Below are 20,608 nucleotides of genomic sequence, written 5' to 3'. Positions count from 1 at the left end.
AAATATACTTTTATCATTACCGGTCAAGGATAACTTTTACTGGAATCAATGTATATTATTCTCGTATAGAAATATAATAACTTTAGTTCTAAGGACCATTACATCATTATCACTGTGAGAATTACTTATGACACAACATACACGTAGAATCTCACATCGGATCTGCCCAGCACCATGTACATTTAATAATCCAAATGTCTTAAACTAAAACATCATAGTATTGTCTCTAGGGCACAAACACTAACACAAAGAAGCTCAGCAAGTAACTATATAAATAGTTCTAAACATCAACATAACACAATGACTAAGGCATTCTAAATCTAGTAAACTAGGTGGCAGCGTTATATCAACTTTTTAGAAAAAGAGTTTCAAAAGAGGGTTTCAAGGCTTTCAATATTCAAGTCTGTATAATCAACATTTTTCAAGATCACTCGATAGGGTTCTCAGAAAAGTTCACCCTTTAAGAGGCAATCATACCAAGCTTTGAACATGGATTTATATAAGTAACATGAGAGGGTTCTCGAATATAATTTCTCAGAACTTAAGGAAAATTTAGTTTCAAACTATTCAATTTCAAATCAAAAGATAAACATTACATTTGTTGCAACATTTATAAAACATTTACTCTCAATATTTAACAACTAAGAACCCTTGATTGGAACATCCATCTTTTAAATATAATTTGGGTGATCAGCCTGTAATGACCTCCATCTGGTCATTAAGGTACCTATGGCATTATTTCAGCCTTATATTGGACTAGCCCCGCTAGTCTCTTACGTGACTGGACTAGTCCCACTACCCTCTTACGTCTCTATCCAATCCTTTAGGAATTCATTTTGGAAAACCTTTATATTGGAATACAAGGAAGTTTGGCTCATTTTAACATTACCGATAAGTGATATCGTTTGGACTCATTCAAGTCGAAAGTCATTCTTATGTTCAATTCAAGAATTCAAGGAAAATAAACAAATTGGAAATAAATAGGGATTGTAAGTTAAGAAAATGATCAAACATTAAACAGGGTATATTAAGGCTGTTGTCAGGATAGTTCCAAAGAATGACGCGTAAACAAGGCACAAGTTTAGTATCAAAGGAATCTAGGTTAACAAGTTATGAAATATGAAAGGTTCATTTCATCGCTAGGGTCAATGATCACAAAGATAGCAAAATATGACAACAGGGTATAAATTATTGAAACAAGGGATTGTTATCAGGGTTTATTACAAGGATCAATAACAACATTACGAAAATTCTTTACTCTATCAGTGCATAACCTCAACAATCTCTTTATAAACAATTCATTATAGAAGGCAGAGTTACTTGCCTCAAAAAGCTTTTCTGTTTTACGGAGTTTGAGCTACTGTCACGTAAGACCTCTTTTTCATTTTTAGCCTGAATGCCTTCTCTTTCCAAATCTACAATACAAAACGAATCCTAATTAGAAACTTTATCGATTTTCGACATTTCTCAAAACGTCTAACTTTCTTATCTTATACATATATATCACACATAATGGGTTACACCTTTATATGTTCTATATCACTAAATAACTCGATACTTTACATATAGAAAGTAATCACATAATCATATAATCCGACACCAAATCTTATTAAATTATATCGACTATATTCCTTTTACATACCTATATACTTTCTTTTCGAAAATCCTGCATGACGTATTCGTAACTACGGCTACCCTTATATCAAAATCACAATCAACAATATTCACCCAAAATCTCTAATCGATCATACTTAAAACATATAGCATGCAATCGTTATTCATAAGATCAACTTTACCTAATCAAAATGATAATATGCAACTCGACTTTAAGGTCTCGTTTTCTTATTTTCTTTAAAACCGAATATACTTCTTAGTAATAACACAAAATCACACCATGTACATGCAAATCCATCCTAGCATATAATCCAACTTGCAAGTCATAAATCCACATATTAATTTTTCAATCCTCGAATCATCACGCATAATCTCGATTTGAAAAATCAAGTTAAACATACAATTTGGATTTAAAATCATGTGAACTAAATGTATGAATAAAAAAAACATACAACCAAATTGGTTCACATAACCCAAATCAAAACTAACGAACCAAAATCATATCAATCGAATTTGTTCTATAATTCGAACTAAATTATTTTAAAACTGAAAGTTCTATTTGGGTTTTTCAAAAAAAATAACATGCAACAATCAAATAGAGGTTTTTAGGGATTGTAGAACTCAGTCTAGCATCATTGTTCACCATCGGCTCACCGAAGTTCATCACTGGTGGCAGCACGGGTTCGGGGTTGCCAAATTTGGCCCCCAACTCAAAACCTTGCCGATTTTTCTTAAAAAAAATCACAGCAACTAACATGCAAGCATTCAACAAAAATATTCTGCAAATATCAAAATGTGTATGTATATATAAGGTAAGAAAAGCACACATCCTAGGTTGGATTTGAGTTATGCCAAGAGAATCAAAGAAAACAAGAGGAGAGAAAGAGATACCGAGAGAGAGAAAGTCGAGAGAGCTCGAGAGAGAAAGAGAGAGACAATCGGGGAGGAAGAAAAGAAAAAGAAAGGGAGGGGTGAGTATATATATATATGTGTGTGTGTGTGTGTGGCAGGAGCATTTGTGTCCTTTCACAAATAAAAAAACAAAATTCTGATTTTCATTTCTATTTTCTTTTATGCAGAAATTCTATTATTGCAATGGAAAATAATATAAAAATTCTCTTAAAAACAAAAGTGTTCCACAATTATATTTTTAAATCAATGAATATAAAATTAGATCTCTCCCCGTATTTTCAGAATAATTTTTGAGCGAACAAATTAATTTATATGGATTCTACAAATAAATCCCCAATAATAGAAATAAACTCTGGAAAATTTATTTAACATATCAAAACTTTAGATTATCCAACTATCATTTTTGAAAAGTACCTAGGACTATTCTAGAGATAATAAAACAAATTTTGCACCTTGATCATATTTTAATAATTTTATAAAAATATATAAGGATCAATTAATCCTTATATTCTAATCAAATAAATCCTCTGAAAAATATTTTAAAAACTCGTGAATCACAAATTCATACTCGAAAGTTTAAATAACATATATTCACACAATAACATCAAACACATTTCATATTGGTACACTTAAACATATTATTCCCTTTTTAATAGCTGATTATGCGAGTAACAATTACCGGTAATTCAATAACAATATCACTTTCTCAATTGTGAATCCAAACCACAGAAACACACAGAGAACTCAACATATATCATAACTTATTAAAATCCTCAATTTTATTATTCTTTATCCTTCTCATTTAATCCATCCTTTGAATAACGGGTCTCTTTCTACCTGATGGCCCGACAATCATAACTTAAACCCTTTCACTGACTCATCAAACTGGAACGAGGCTTTGCCCATTCCTTATTACTGTTTCACAGAAATTGCACATAAGCCAAAAAATTATATAACTTAATATTTTATACTCATAAATCCACGTAATCCACAATTATAACACAAAACTATATTTTATTCATGTAAATACATCGCGAAATCTCAGTCGTTACAATCTACCCCCTTAAAAGGATTTTGTCCTCAGAATCTAGTTTAAGCAAATAAATATGGATACTTTTCTCGCATTTCGCTTTCTAATTCCCAATTTGATTCCTTTACCTTAGGATTTCTCCACAGAACTCTAACTAGAGGTAGAACCTTATTTCGAAGTGCTTTCTCTTTACGATCTAAAATTTGAACGGGTTGTTCCATATAAGATAGATCTTGCTGAATTTCTGGGTTCCATCTCAATTACATGGCTAGCATCTGCATTATATTTCTTCAAAAGAGATACGTGGAATACGTTATGGATATGTTGCATTTGCAGAGGTAACGCTAACTCGTATGCCACTTTTCCGACTTGCTTTAACATTTCGAATGGTCCAATATATATGGGACAACTTTCCTTTCTTTCTAAATCTGGATAAGCCTTTCCATGGAGATATCTTTATCAATGCTTTATCTTCAGGTTCGAATACCATATCCTTTCGATTCTGGTCTGCATATTTTTTTTGTCGATCTTGAGCAGCTACCAGCCTTTTACGAATCACTTCCACTTTCTCTATCATTTGTTGAACTAGTTCTGGGCCCAATAGCTTGCGCTCGCCAACTTCATCCCAATAGGTTGGGGATCTACGTTTTCTTCCATATAACGCTTCATAAGGCGTCATGCCAATACTCGTGTGATAACTGTTAATGTACGAAAACTCTATTAGCAGTAAATGATCATCCCAATTTCCTTTGAAATCCAATGCACAGGTTCTCAGCATGTCTTCGATTGTTTGAATAGTCCTTTCACTTTGTCCCTCTGTCTGCGGATGATATGATGTAATCATTTTCAATTTCGTACCCACGTGATCATGAAATTGTCCCCGAAATCTTGAGTTAAACTTTGGATCTCTATTAGACATGATAATTACTAGTACTCCATGACGCATCACTATTTTGTCTATATACAACTTGACTAATCTTTCCAATGAGAATCTTTCTTTGATTGGCATGAAATGCACTGACTTTGTCAGTCGATCAATAATCACCTAAATCGTATCATGATTAGCCTTGGTCTTTGGTAATCCTTCCATGAAATCCATCGTGATATGTTCCCATTTCCATTCAGGTATATCTAGTGGCTGAAGCAATCCACTCGGTCATTGGTGTTCCGCCTTTACTCTTTGACACATATAGCACTTACTTATCCATTCTGCAATTTCCTTTTTCATATTCGACCACCAATAGTTCTTTTTCAAATCCTTGTACATTTTCGTACTTCCGGGATGAATTAAAAATCTTGAATTATGCACTTCGTGTAGAATCTCGTGCATCAAATCTGTAATATTAGGTATCCAAATACGTGAACAAACTCTGTATATCCCTTTATCATCCTTTCGCGCTTCAATCTCTTCACCTGACAATTTATCCTTCTCATGATCCATCAGTTGTTCCTGACAACGTCGAATCTTTTCTAAAATCTCTTGCTGAAATGTCATTGTGTAAATCACTTCATATGTTATCTTCGGGATTTGCATCTCTATCTCCAACTTCTCGAATTCCTTGATCAATTCTGTAGACAAAGTTAACACATTCAATATTTCCTTATGGCTTAGTGCATCTGCTACACCATTCGCCTTTTCGAGATGATAACTTATCGTACAGTTGTAGTCCTTGATTAATTTCAACCACCTCCTTTGTCTCATGTTTAATTCTTTCTGGGTGAAGATGTACTTCAAAATTTTATGGTCCATATAAATTTCACATTTCTCTCCGTACAAATGGTGTCTTCAAATCTTAAGGGCAAACACAATTGTTGCTAATTCCAAGTCATGCATAGGATATTTTTGCTCGTGCGGCTTCAATTGACGTGACACATACTCTATCACCATTCCGTGCTGCATCAATATGCAACCTAGTCCTCTATACGAAGCATCACTATATATAATAAACTCGCCCTTCTCATCAGGTAGAACCAGCACTGGCGCAGAAACAAACCTTTTCTTTAGTTCTTGGAAGCTTTCTTCACACTTATCTGTCCAAACAAATTTTTCATTTATCCTTATCAACTTAGTCAGTGGAACTATAAGCTTAGAAAAATCTTGAACGAATCGTCGATAATATCCAGCCAATCCCAAAAATCTTTTCACTTCCGTTGGAGTCTTTGGTCTTTCCCAATTCATAAAAAATTTAATCTTCGCAGGATCCACTTCGATACCTTCACTATTGACTACGTGTCCAAGAAAATGAACTTCCTTTAACAAAAACTCACATTTAGAAAACTTCGCGTACAATTTCTCTTTCCTCAAGATTTCCAAGGCAATCTTCAAATGCTCCATATGTTTCATTTCCGACCTTTAGTAAATCAAGATATCGTCAATGAATACTATCACAAACTTGTCCAAATATTTCTTAAACACTCGATTCATAAGATCCATAAAAGCAGATGGCTCATTTGTCAAACTAAACGCCATTATCAAGAATTCATAATGTCCATATCTCATTCGAAACACCGTCTTGGGTATATTTTCCGCCTTAATCTTTAATTGATGATACCCCGATCTTAAATCGATCTTCGAAAAATAGGTAGCTCCCTTCAGCTGATCAGATAAATCATCGATTCGCGGTAGAGGGTATTATTCTTGATTGTCACTGATAAGTGGATTTTATATCCACTTGGAATGCTTTATTACAAGCTTAAATTGGTGTTTTGGACTCAAGTTGTTGATATTTTGATGTGTTTTTGTGTTATTGCATTTCAGGTATCAGTTATATGAAGAGAAGACGTTTTAAAGGAAATATGATAAAAAATGATCAGAATTGGAAGTCAAGGCCATTGTTAAGTTGTAGAGAATCTCAATAGCTTCGCGTGGACAGTTGAATCGCCTAATTCTGACAAGTAGAACTCAAGTTATGACCAAAACAAGATTCATCAGAAATTTTTCTAGATAGGAGAGCTTAGCGCCCGCCTAGAGAGCTGAGCGGCCGTCCAGAGAGCTGAGCGGCCGCCCAAGGCGCGGCTAGTCGCTGATTTCGCTGAAAAAGCCTTTTTTTAGTGGAATTTGACGATTTTAAGGGCTAGGTCCATTAGGGGCGTATATATACTTAAAAAAAAGGGTTTTCATCATCCGGGAAGATTGGGATACCAAGGAAAAGACCTAGAAGCACAGAACAACTCCAAAAAAGAAGATCTTGTTTTCAACTTGTGATTCTTTGAATTAGTTGTAACTTTGGATGCCCTAAATTAGTTGTCATGGGGTTCTAGAGGATTTACTTATGGATTTCAATAATTAATTTGTTTCGATATCTTGGTGTGTGGTAATTGATTGATATACTAGTATTGGTTGTGCTTATTCGTCTTATGTGCGTAGCTAACATATAAGATAGCGTGTTAATCTCTATTGAAGCAACAGTGAATATAGAGGTTTAGAACTTGCCATGATAGCATAAGTTCATGTATGTGTATGCATGATTCTTAGGTAACTCTAACCGTTTTACTTGCCCTATGTAATCAAGATAGATAACTTGTGCTTAAACCGTTATGTTGTCAAATTCTATAGACATATAGGGTCTCAATATAATTGGTGCCTATTCAGCTTCTATCTCTTTTGTGGATGTCTGATAGAATGGTACTCGTGCAATAAAAGTTGGCGTTTATCAATTTCGTGTTATCTGATTAGTGTCATCACCATCACATGCTAAGGTTAAGAACGAAAAGGCTATTGAATGAAGTATTTAATGAAGTTAGAATCTCATGTTTGTCATATATAGTACTTCAACCTCAATTCTCTTAGTTAATGTTATTTAGTATAATCTCTTAGTTTAATAAAAACCCAATTTGTTCTTTGTCTTAGCATTGATCGATAACCATACATTATTGCATAGGTACATAAATTGAACTTAACCTAAACCAGTCTCTGTGGGAACGAATCTGATTTATATCTTATACTACTTGCGAACGTGTATACTTGCGTGATTATTAGCGCGTGTTTTCACCCTAACAAGTTTTTAGGGCCGCTGTCAGGGACTCAGTGTTTTTTTAGTTTATCTGCTTGTCATCAGTGGTTGTTAAAGTTCACTGACTCGGATTCTTTTACTTTCACGGTTTATTTGTTTGTGTTTCAGGTACTCATTACAATGGGAGATCCAGCAACACGAACGAAAGCCTTGATGGATTTTTCTCAACCCAAGATCAATGACATTCAATCTAGCATTATCCGGCCAGCTATCATAGCTAATACCTTTGAGATCAAGCCTGACATAATTCAATGGGTACAGACTTCAGTCCAATTTGGGGGTTCTCCAGCGGAAGATCCCAATCCACATATTAGGGATTTTATAGAGATCTGCGTCACCTTCAGGTTCAATGGTGTTTTTGAAGATGCTGTGAAGCTGAGACTGTACCCATTCTCTCTGAGGGACAAGGCTAAGAGCTGATTACACTCTCTACCAGCAGGTTCGATTACTACTTGGGAAGATATTGCTCAGAAGTTTCTCACTAAATTCTTCCCTATGGGGAAGATAGCTGCAATCAGGAATGCTCTTACTCAATTTGCGCAGCAATCAGGAGAATCTTTATATGAAGCTTGGGAGCACTACAAGGAGATGCTTAGGAAGTGTCCTCATCATGGAATGCCTGATTGGATAATCATCAATTGTTTTTACAATAGGTTGGGAGCACAGTCCAGACCCATGCTCGATGCAGCAGCAGGTGGAGCATTATGGGCAAAGAGCTATGAGGAAACTTATGATCTAATTGAACTAATGGCTGCTAATGAATATCAGTATCCAGTGCAGAGATTGCCACAGGGCAAGGTAGCAGGAGTTCTTGAAGTGGATACAGCTACGGCTATCACTGCTCAACTGAAGGCGTTGTCTATGAAGATCGATTATTTGGCTAACTATGGTGTTAAGCAGATAACCAGTGTTTGTGAGTTGTGTGCAGGTCCGCATACGACAGTGCAATGCGCTATATCTAGTGACTCAGCTCAGTTTCTGAGCAACTTTCAGAGATTACAGCAGCCAGTTCCTTCCACTTATTATCCTGACACCTGGATGTAGGATTTTATCTATCACGGAAGCATGGTAAAACAATTTTCATGATATAAAATCCATATAATATGCATACATATCGTAAATTAAATCGAGGGATCGTTTCTAACCTTTAAAAGCGATCCAAGAACCACGAGCCACGAGCGGAGGTCCCTAGCAGCTGCTCCTCAAGTGTGAAGCACTCCACCGGTATCCACCAAGAAATCGATATAATGGAGGAGGAGGAGGTGGAGAGAATTAGGGTTTTGTAAACTTTTTTAGGTTTAGGCAAAAATAGGGTTTATAATAGTATATTTATAGGCAAAATTTTCAGCTGAAAATTTTCCCATAAAATATTATTATTATTAACCCTTTATTATTCTCACTAATAATTAAAACACCTTTTAAGTATTAATCCTTTTTTCTAAACACTTTAGAAATAATTCTCTCACTTGATTTAATTTCCAAAAATTAAATTCTTAATTAATAATATTAAGAACTTATGCTTAATTAATTTATAATCAATTAAATCTTATTTAATCAATTATTAAATTTGCCAATTAATTATTTATTTCATAAATAAATAATTATCAGCCATTATTAATTAATTCCTCCCCTATTAAATCATTCTCTTTTATGGTGTGACCCTGTAGGTTCAATATTAAGCCGGTAGTAGAAATAAATAATAATAAAACTATTTTATCATTATTTATATAAATTCTCTAATTCATTAAATATGATTAATTAATTAATCATATTTATTCTACATCGTGAGGGATACTTCTCAGCATATCGCGACTATCCGGATAATACGAATTCACTACTTAGAATACCAAGAACCTATTCAGTGAGTAGTTACCATACAATCAATATCTTCTACCCTGCAATGTCACGATTAAATACAAGGCATGAATCTTGTGTCAATCCTATCTTATTTAATCACTTGCTTTCTCATTCACTATGCTTAGTTCAATTTAATGTAAATTAGAAACTCCTTTTTAATTTCATTCACTCTATCCAGAGATTCCTGAACTAACATAAGTGGATCAGCATTGAACATTCTCTTCCTTCACTAGAATGGGTAGATCCTTTATTGATCATATACTATCTTCGTTTACAAATTCCTATACCTAGTAGAGCCCTTATAATTGTCCCTGGAGACTAATAACTAAACCAAAGCATAGTTCAGTGTACATAAGATGACTATGATGACCTCAAGTCTAAGGATACTTGTACAACTATCACTATGTGAACAACTGCTGACACGTGAGTGAACTCCATCAGTTGTTCAGCTGTGTGAGTCATGTTCAGTGAACTTATTCTATAATAAGCACCTACATACTAGCTATAGTGTCACCACACAAATGCCTATGAGAACAGACATCCTTCATAATGAAGCAAGTATAGTATGTACCGATCTTTGCGGATTATTAATTACCAGTTAGTAATCCTACGACCAGAAACTATTTAAGTTTAGAGTTATCATCATTTAGGTCTCATTATTATGATCTCATCACAATCCATAAAAACCTTTACTCTAAACTGTGGTATATCTTATTTAAACACTTAAAATAGATAGAGCCTGCAATAAAAACAAAAATAAGTCTTTTATTAATATCAATGAAATCAAAATAGATTACATAAAAGTTATTCCTAAATCCTCATACATGATTGGACTTAGGACATATCTCTTTCAATCTCCCACTTGTACTAAAGCCAATCACTCTGGTATCTAATACCCATCTTGTCTTTATGACGATCAAAGTGACTTTGAGAAAGTGGCTTTGTTAAAGGGTCTGCTATGTTGTTATGTGTGTCAACTCTCTCGACGTTGACATCTCCTCTTTCAACAATCTCCCTAATCAGATGAAAGCGCTGCAGGACATGTTTGGAATATTTATGAGACCTAGGTTCCTTGGCTTGTGCTATTGCTGCGTTGTTATTACAATACAACACAATAGGCTCTTCAATGCTAGGAATAACTCCCAACTCAGAAACAAATTTCCTCATCCAAACGACTTCTTTTGTAGCCTCACTTGCAGCTATATATTCTGCTTCCGCTATGGAGTCAGCCGTTGTAGACTGTTTGGAACTCTTCCAACTAATCGCACCACCATTCAGAGTAAACACGTACCCTGACATGAATTTGCTATCACTTTCTGATTGAAAACTAGAGTCAGTATAACCCTCTATTTTTAACTAAGATTCACCACCAAAAACAAGAAAAATGTCCTGAGTCTTTTCACTGCTTTCCAGTGGTCTTCACCTGGATTGGACTGATATCTGCTCGTCACACTAATTGAATAAGCAACATCAGACCTTGTACATAACATCGCGTACATGATAGATCCTATTGCTGAAGCATAAGGAATCTTACTCATACGCTCTATTTCCTCAGGTGTCTTAGGAGATATTTTTTCGGAAAGGGACACTCCATGGCTCATCGGTATGAGACCTCTTTTGGAGTTTTCCATGCTAAACCTTTTAAGCACTTTCTGGATGTATGTACCCTGGGTAAGACTTATCATTCTTCTAGATCTATCTCTATAGATCTTCATACCGAGAATGTAGGATGCTTCTCCCAAGTCCTTCATGGTGAAGTTCTTTGATAGCCATACTTTGACTGATTGCAGCATAGGTATATCATTTCCTATAAGAAGTATGTCATCTACATACAATACAAGAAATGTTACCGCGCTCCCACTAACCTTCTTGTAGACACATGGTGCATCTATGTTTTTGATAAAACCAAACTCTTTGATTGTCTCATCAAAACGGATGTTCCATCTACGAGAAGCTTGTCTTAAACCATATATGGTTCGCAGCAGCTTACACACTAGGTGTTCATTTCTCTTGGAAAGAAAACCCTCTGACTGTGTCATATACATTTCCTCCTCAAGTTCCCCATTGAGGAAGGCCGTTTTCACGTCCATTTTCCAGATCTCATAGTCGTAGTAAGCAGCAATCGCAAGGACTACAGGCGAAAAAGTTTCATCAAAGTCAATCCCTTGTCTTTGTTTGAATCCTTTTGCCACGAGCCTGGCCTTATAGGTCTCCACCTGGCCATCTGCTCCAATCTTTCTTTTGTATACCCACTTGCACCCAATAGGCTTAACACCTTCAGGCGCCTCAACCAGAGTCCATACTTTGTTGGTATACATAGATTCCATTTCGGATTTCATGGCACTATACCATTTCTCTGAGTCAACACTACTCCTGAGTCAACACTACTCATAGCCTCATTATAGGTCACAGGGTCGTCATCATCAATGATTGACAAATCATTGCCATTCTCAATGACAAGGCCATAATACCTCTCAGGTTGGCGAGACACTCTCCCTGTCCTACGAATGGGCTGTTCCACAGAAGGTTGTTCAGTCTGAATAGGTGTTTCCACTTGATCCGTAGTAGTTTATGCTTCTTGAACTTCATCTAGTTCAATTTTGCTCCCACTGTTTCCTTCAAGGATAAACTGCTTTTCCAAGAAGGTAGCATGTCTGGAGACAAACACCCAATGATCGGTGTAAAACTAATACCCCAAAGTCTCTTTAGGATATCCCACAAAATTACATTTTACCGATCGAGATTCTATCTTATCTGGGTCAACTTTCTTGACATAAGCTGGACATCCCCAAATCTTAACGTGTTTAAGACTCAGTTTCCTTTCTTTCCATATCTCATATGGAGTTTGAGGAACAGATTTGGAAGGCACCTTATTCAGTAAATATGTTGAGGTTTCCAATGCATAACCCCATAGGAATACTGGAAGATTTGCATAGCTCATCATGGACCGAACCATGTCTAACAAAGTTCGATTTCTCCTTTCAGATACCCCATTCAACTGTGGAGTATATGGAGGAGTCCACTGGGAGACTATACCATTTTCTTTGAGATAATCTAGAAACTCTCCATTCAAGTATTCACCACCTCGATCCGATCGAAGAGTTATAATACTATGTTTGGTTTGTTTCTCCACTTCATGTTTATATTATTTGAACTTTTCAAAGACTTCAGACTTGTGTTTCATCAAATACACATATCCGAATCTAGATTTATCATCTATGAAAGTAATGAAGTATGAAAATCCACCCATGCCTTGCGTAGACATTGGTCCACATACATCTGTGTGTACCAATCCTAGCAAATCTGCAGCCCTCTATCCATGTCCACTAAATGGAGATTTGGTCATTTTACTCAATAGACAAGACTCGCATGTAGGATATGATTCAAAATCAAAGGGGTCAAGTAACCCTTCCTTATGCAATGTCCGCAGTCTATTTTCACTAATATGACCTAGCCTATAGTGCCATAAATAGGTCAGATTTTCATCATCTCATTTTTTTTATTAGTTTGTTCAATCTGAAGTAAATCATGCTCTACGTCACATACATACAGACCATTATTTAAAATACCATATCCATAAAGAACATTATCTCTAAGAATAGAACATTCATTATTATTAATAATAAATGAAAAACCATCCAAATCCAACATAGGAATAGAAACAATATTCCTCACAATAGAGGGAATGTAATAACAATTATTCAAAATAATAGTCTTTCCCGTAGGCATATGTAAACTAAATGATCCTACAGATATGGCCGCAACCCTTGCTCCATTGCCCATACGTAGAATCACCTCATCTTTTTTCAAGAGTCATATTTCCCTTTAGTCCTTGCAACGAATTGCAAATATGAGAACCATAGGCGGTATCTAATACCTAAGTAGAAATTTGACCTAGTGACATATTAACTTTGATCATGAATATGCCTGAATCAGAAGCGGTAGTCTCACTACCCTTCTTCTTCTTCAATTCTGCAAGGTAAACCTTGCAATTCCTCTTCCAGTGCCCCACCTTGTTACAGTGAAAGCAAACAGCTTTGTTCTTGGGGTCTTCAGCTTTTGGTAGAACCGGCTTTTCTCACCTACTTTCTTCTTCTTGGAAGGGCTCTTCGATATCTCATATCGAGTTGTCCTCCCTGCCACATCATACAACTCTTGTAGATTCATAAGGATAGTGTGAGCATCCATATGCTCATGTTGCTTCTGTAGCTCAATATTCATGGAAGCTAGCATGATGCATTGAGCAACATTTGCATCATCTATCCACTTACGATACACAATATGTTCATCATTATGTGCATCGCTAGCAGGTTCAGTAGGCTTAGGTGAGTCAAGCACATATTCCAGCTTCTCAACCCTGAGAACAATTCTCAAGTTTCGAAGCCAGTCAGCAAAATTAGTACCAGTCAACTTGTAAGCATCTAGTATGCTCCGGAGTGATAGTGCAGAAGACATGACGAATATAGTAAATCTGTAAATGATAAACACATAACAACACTTAGCAAATATTCAATTTCATTTAAAAACACTATATGAATCGGCTCTTTATTCTTAAGTGTTTCCCACTAGTTTATCTAATTTATTCAACCCCTAAGTGAAAATTAAGCATTCATAATGCTAGTGGGAATAGGGATCCTACATTCCATCACACAACCTCGGCTGTAGCACGAAACGTCATGTGATGTTCAATAGGCAGACAACTCTTGTCAATTACATCTTATGTTATTCCGTAATATAACTTTAGCGTCTTGAATAATTGAGTCATGGCTGTAGCACGACAAACTCAATATTCTAAGTCAAGTCTAACCCAACATTTCGTACAATTGAATTAGTCTCCAATGGCCCACGGCTGTAGCACGTAACGACCTTTAGATTCTAATTCAATATACACATCTCTATGTAATAGACAAGTATTTCTTATTTCGAAATCAAAGCCCTCGGCTGTAGCATGAAATGACAATGATTTAAAAATAAGAACCCCTTTCTATCATATTGGAAGGCTATGACCGACACAAGCCCGTTGTGTCATTGGCCAATTACTACTTGATATTATTTAATTTTAGAGGGATTATTTTACGTTACAATCATAATCATATTATAAAGAGATTTTTCCTTTTAAATTAAATATTTCAAATCAATAATCGATAATCAGATGATTCCCAGATCGGGTGGAGCATTGTCAAGAGGCGTCAATTAATAACCCTTTCTTACAGATAGAAATCTGTTGTTGACAGAATCATCCTTTCTCTCAATATTAAAAATTCATATTCCATTACGTGCTTCATAAACACAAGAATCTCATGATCATATTCATAATATTTATATTAAGGTCATGAAACAATTTCACTATACTAGATTGTCTAACAAACGCCTTATGTTAATTAAGTTCACCTAAATCTATCATCGTATGATAAACTAAACATATATCACATATATAAGCATGAATAAATGTAAAGGTAGCCATGTTAAATCATGTAGCATATTGGTCTAAGCATTATACATCTCTATGTATCACATGAGGCATTTAAAAGCAATTAAAATAGTCAAAAACAGCTTTAAACACTACTGTTAGCTATAAACAGTCTGAAACAATTTCAGAAAATATCATATAATATACCATTAGATGCGTCTCGAAAAGACGAATCCAACGGCACCGAGCACGCCCCATTCTGACCCTCCACGCGCCCTCACACGCCCCGAGAAGGTAAGCCACGCGCCACCACGTGCACATGCGCCACCACGCGCACACGCGCTGTCAGGCGCGTGTCACACTGTCGTCCACGCGCCCCCACGCGCACACGCGCTTCACGCGCCCAAAACCCTGAGCTGACGTCAGCATGACGTCATCTGATGACGTCAGCATAGCTCTGACCGTTGACTCGCGCGTGTCTGACTCGCGCCGCGCGCGAGCCCCACGCGCGCACGTCAGACGCGCAGTCCTCCCCCTATTCTAACAGTCGCTGACGCCGTAATAATTACTGTCGTTTTCTCTCTTTCCGTGCCACCATTATTGCTTTAAAAGACACAGCAGCAAGAAAACATAAATATATATATACTAACAGATTATATATATATATAATTACGAATTTAATTAAAATAACTTCAAAAATTCATAACAATTAATCCATACATCATAAAATTATGAAAAAAATACCCAAACGATCTACAACACTTGTAGAACCCAGATCTACAGTCAAAATAATTATGAGAAACAATTTCTAATCAGTCATAATTAATCCATGATATAGCATTTAAAAATTATAATTAATTCATACAAGCACATAAAATTCTGAAATTTTTTATCACAGATTTATATGCATACAACCTATGCTCTGATACCATTGTAGGATTTTATCTATCACGGAAGCATGGTAAAACAATTTTCATGATATAAAATCCATATAATATGCATACAGATCGTAAATTAAATTGAGGGATCGTTTATAACCTTTAAAAGCGATCCAAAAACCACGAGCCACGAGCGGAGGTCCCTAGCAGCTGCTCCTCAAGTGTGAAGCACTCCACCGGTATCCACCAAGAAATCGATGTAATGGAGGAGGAGGAGGTGGAGAGAATTAGGGTTTTGTAAACTTTTTTAGGTTTAGGCAAAAATAGGGTTTATAATAGTATATTTATAGGCAAAATTTTCAGCTAAAAATTTTCCCATAAAATATTATTATTATTAACCCTTTATTATTCTCACTAATAATTAAAACACCTTTTAATTATTAATCCTTTTTCTAAACACTTTAGAAATAATTCTCTCACTTGATTTAATTTTCAAAAATTAAATTCTTAATTAATAATATTAAGAACTTTTTCTTAATTAATTTATAATCAATTAAATCTCATTTAATCAATTATTAAATTTGCCAATTAATTATTTATTTCATAAATAAATAATTATCAGCCATTATTAATTAATTCCTCCACCATTAAATCATTCTCTTTTATTGTGTGACCCTGTAGGTTCAATATTAAGCCGGTAGTAGAAATAAATAATAATAAAACTATTTTATCATTATTTATATAAATTCTCTAATTCATTAAATATGATTAATTAATTAATCATATTTATTCTACATCGTGAGGGATACTTCTCAGCATATCGTGACTATCCGGATAATACAAATTCACTGCTTAGAATACCAAGAACCTATTCAGTGAGTAGTTACCGTATAATCAATTCCTTCTACCCTGCAATGTCACGATTAAATACAAGGCATGGATTTTGTGTCAAGCCTACCTTATTTAATCATTTGCTTTCCCATTCATTATGCTTAGTTCAATTTAATGTAAATTAGAAACTCCTTTCTAATTTCATTCACAATGGCCAGAGATTCCTGAACTAGCATAAGCAGATCAACATTGAACATTCTCTTCCTTCACTAGAAGGGGTAGATCCTTTATTGATCATACACTATCTTCGTGTACAAATTCCTATAGCCAGTAGAGCCCTTATAATTGTCCCTGGAGACTAAGAACTAAACCAAAGCATAGTTCAGTGTACACAAGATGACTATGATGACCTCAAATCTAAGGATACTTGTACAACTATCACTATGTGAACAACTGTTGACACGTGAGTGAACTCCATCAGTTGTTCAGCTGTGTGAGTCATGTTCAGTGAACTTATTCTATAATAAGCACCTGCATACTAGCTATAGTGTTACCACACAAATGTCTATGAGAACAAACATCCTTCATAATGAAGCAAGCATAGTATGTACCGATCTTTGCGGATTATTAATTACCAGTTAGTAATCCTACGACCAGGAACTATTTAAGTTTAGAGTTATCATCTTTTAGGTCTCATTATTATGATCTCATCACAATCCATAAAAAGCTTTACTCTAAACTGTGGTATATCTTATTTAAATATTTAAAATAGATAGAGCCCGCAATAAAAACAAAAACAAGTCTTTTATTAATATCAATGAAATCAAAAACAGATTACATAAAATTTATTCCTAAATCCTCATACATGATTGGACTTAGGACATATCTCTTTCACTGGAATCATCCTAACTTCAGCTGGAGCAACAATCAGAATGCGATGCAACAGCCGTTCCAGCAGTTTGGAAATAAGCTATTCAACCCTCTTGGTTTTCAGCAACAATTTGCACCAAGAAAACAACTCCAACTTCAATAATAAACTCATGATGCAGGTCTATCTTTGAATGAAAAATCTGAATTGGAGGAGTTGAGGCTTATGTGCAAAAACCAGGCTCTTATATGCCAAAGCCAGGTTGTTTCTATCAACATTCTGGAGAACCAAATAGGGCAAATTGCTAATGTCTTATTGAATCGACCACCATGAACGCTTCCTAGTGATACAGAAGCCAATCCAGGAAAGAGGGAAGTTGAAGAACATGTGAATGCCATCACCTTGAGGTCTGGAAAGGTCGCAAGCCCCCAAATTCAGCAAGACGAAGAGCCTGAAAAATCTCAAGATTCATGTTATGGATAAAAAACTAATATATATAATTGTTGTATTTATTACTAAGGTACGGGAGCTCAAGGCCTTTAATGGCTGCTCTCGTGTTTCGTAGCTTAACTCTGCCTTTACGAGATGCCTACGTATCTCTGAGAATTAGAGAATCAAGCCAAAAAATGTAGTTCTGATTTGTAGGGTGAGACCCCTTATATAGATGTGGGAGTCCTTGAATTGGACTTGGTATAGGAGACTTGGTGGTCAAGTCTCTGAATTAGTGTAATAACCCCAAATTTTGGAATTTTTGAAACCCTTATGAATAGTGATTTTGCAGATTATGCTGAATGAGAAAACTTTTCATGCCACACTATGTAGGGGTTCTTCTATTGTTATTCTGAGATCTTATTAGTACTTTATATGGGATATAAGTGTATGTAAAGATCGTCAGAATCCAAATCCGAACACTTTGATTTTTTCCTGAAAATCCACCAGATACTGAAAGAATTAAGTATACGGTAACAGGATAAAAATGATCTAAATTCAAGGATTATAAGAGAGGATCATAAAAGGGATATAATATTGAGAAAGGTTAAGGGAACCTAAGTAATAAGATCTCGGGTATGATCCCTCAAACGAGAAACGAGAACGAAAGTTAAGCGAACCATATAACAGATCAGCGGTCATTAGGCAAACAATTAGGAGTTAATCAAGGAGGTTAGGGATGATGAGGTCATCCAACCAATAAGAAGAGGGCAAGTAAGGGATGATGACATCACAAGGTGACATAAGCATGACATAGGGGGGAAGGAGGTGTGGATGAATAATAACCACACAAAGTTCAAGGTTAATAAGGTAATTAACCAAAATCAAAACAAAAACAACCAAGACAAATCAAAACAAATCACAAAAAACACAAAACACTCCATTTTCTTCATGAAGCTCTCGGCTTCTTTCTTAGCAAAAGGGAAGTCCAAGCTCCTCCACTTGCTAATTTACAAGGTAATTATCCTAGCTTCTCCTAGTTAAGTTACATACTTCCTAGAAATATTAGCTTCAAAATCCTTTCCTAGCATTTCCTATAAATCATTCAAGAAGATGGTGAATAGTACTTTCTTGAAATTAATTTTTGTGTTCTTGATTTCTTTGAAAGAACAAGCTTGTAGGAGGTTAGATTAAGGCTTCCATGGCCATTCCAAGGATCTTTCATGGATTAAAAGCTTCAAGGAAGGTATAACTCTTCATTATCTTAGCATTTAGTTGTTTGGTATAAATGATTATGATGATGGAATGAGAGATTAAGTGTAGTAGTTGTTTTGTCATGTTGAGATCTTAGTGGTTAAGTGCTTTTGTTGATTTTGGAGTTAAAAAGTAGCACTAGTTGTTCTTGATGATTCATGGTATGATTTGAGCTTGGTTTAAATGGTTTAAAGTGGTTGATGAGTGATATGGTCATATGGTTGTATTGGGATTGATTGGTGATGATTTGGTGTTGAATTGGTTGGTAAAATTTTGGGAAATCGCGTAAACATAGCCATCGTAATGTCCGATTTACTTTAAGCTGTTTTTGTTCTTACCATTAGGACCCGTGAACTCACTGTTAGGTTTTGACCATTGCCATGATTAGATAGTTCATGTTACGATCTTCGTTTTGATATGTAGTTCGTTTGATTCTGATGTACGGTTTAGGAGAAACGACCGTTTTAAGTAACGGTGTTTCGTGACCGAACCATTACCCCTCGCCTTACTTTGAAACATAGGTTAAAGACCTTAAAAGACTAATTGGGGTATGAAACAATTATGTTAAGTGGATTAGGCAGTTGGTAAGGTATTCGCGAAAGAATCGCCTTAAAACCCTTAATGGTTAATTTATTAAAAATGTTGGAGCCGAGGATACTCGAGCGACTTAAGTAAATCGTTAAGCGCGAAAGCGAACGTTAGGACTCTAAATGGTTAAAGTCTAGTTTCTTAAGCGCCGGGGTTTAATTCCGACTTATGTTGTTGTTCATAGGTTATCGGACCCACTCTAAGCTTAAGCCTATCCGAGAGCACTCAGGCAAGTTTTCTACCCGTATAACTGTTGTTGTGATGTATATGTATATATGCATGATCTAGTGATAAATGCATATTTGTTATTAGCAAATTCTTGCGATATATTGTAGCATGTGATATGGTATATATGCATGCCTGTTTGATATTCTTGATTTATATATCTGTTGGTTCAAATGCTTGTAGTTGCATAATACCTATGCTAGAGATAAGCGGTATATGAGTATACCCTTAGTATAGGGGATAAAAAGGTGAACGTTTTCTAACACCGGGAGTAGATGTTCCCGAGTATATGATATATATATGTATTTATATATATATTGATATAGTTTTTAAAACTATTAATCGAATAAGGTTTATTCGATAACTTTATATTATCTAATGAATATTATTTGAATATTCATTCGAGGGCTTATGACTCACTTTATATTATTTAATGAATATTATTTGAATATTCATTCGAGGGCTTATGACTCACTTTATATTATTTAATGAATATTACTTGAATACTCATTCGAGGGCTTATGACTCACTTTATATTATTTAATGAATATTATTTGAATATTCATTTGAGGACCTATGACTCCGATTATTTGCTGAGATATATTCTTTATAAGGTGTCGCTAATCAAACTTATTTTTGATTATTCAAATAAAGATAGTACTTTGTATCAAGTATAAGTTTTACAACTTCTACTTCAAT

At 35.3% G+C, this 20,608-nt stretch overlaps 2 protein-coding genes and 1 non-coding gene across 3 annotated transcripts; all 3 read right to left on the bottom strand.

Moving 5' to 3' along the window:
• Positions 1-3,869: 3,869 nt before the first annotated feature.
• Positions 3,870-4,334, bottom strand: LOC141685521 (uncharacterized). The gene has a single exon (XM_074490614.1). It carries the CDS (start codon positions 4,332-4,334, stop codon positions 3,870-3,872), a length of 465 nt encoding a protein of 154 aa, XP_074346715.1.
• A 1,008-nt stretch (positions 4,335-5,342) lies between these two features.
• On the bottom strand, positions 5,343-5,900 carry LOC141685519 (putative mitochondrial protein AtMg00860). The gene has a single exon (XM_074490613.1). It carries the CDS (start codon positions 5,898-5,900, stop codon positions 5,343-5,345), a length of 558 nt encoding a protein of 185 aa, XP_074346714.1.
• A 2,179-nt stretch (positions 5,901-8,079) lies between these two features.
• On the bottom strand, positions 8,080-8,186 carry LOC141688419 (small nucleolar RNA R71). The gene has a single exon (XR_012561862.1). It is a non-coding gene; the product is annotated as a small nucleolar RNA R71 (small nucleolar RNA).
• Between the last annotated feature and the right edge of the window lie 12,422 nt (positions 8,187-20,608).

This window comes from Apium graveolens, chromosome 9, assembly GCF_009905375.1.
Source record: "Apium graveolens cultivar Ventura chromosome 9, ASM990537v1, whole genome shotgun sequence".
NCBI lineage: Eukaryota > Viridiplantae > Streptophyta > Magnoliopsida > Apiales > Apiaceae > Apium > Apium graveolens.
The sequence above is the reverse complement of the archived record's forward strand: the minus strand, read 5'-3'. Positions and strand labels throughout refer to the sequence as shown.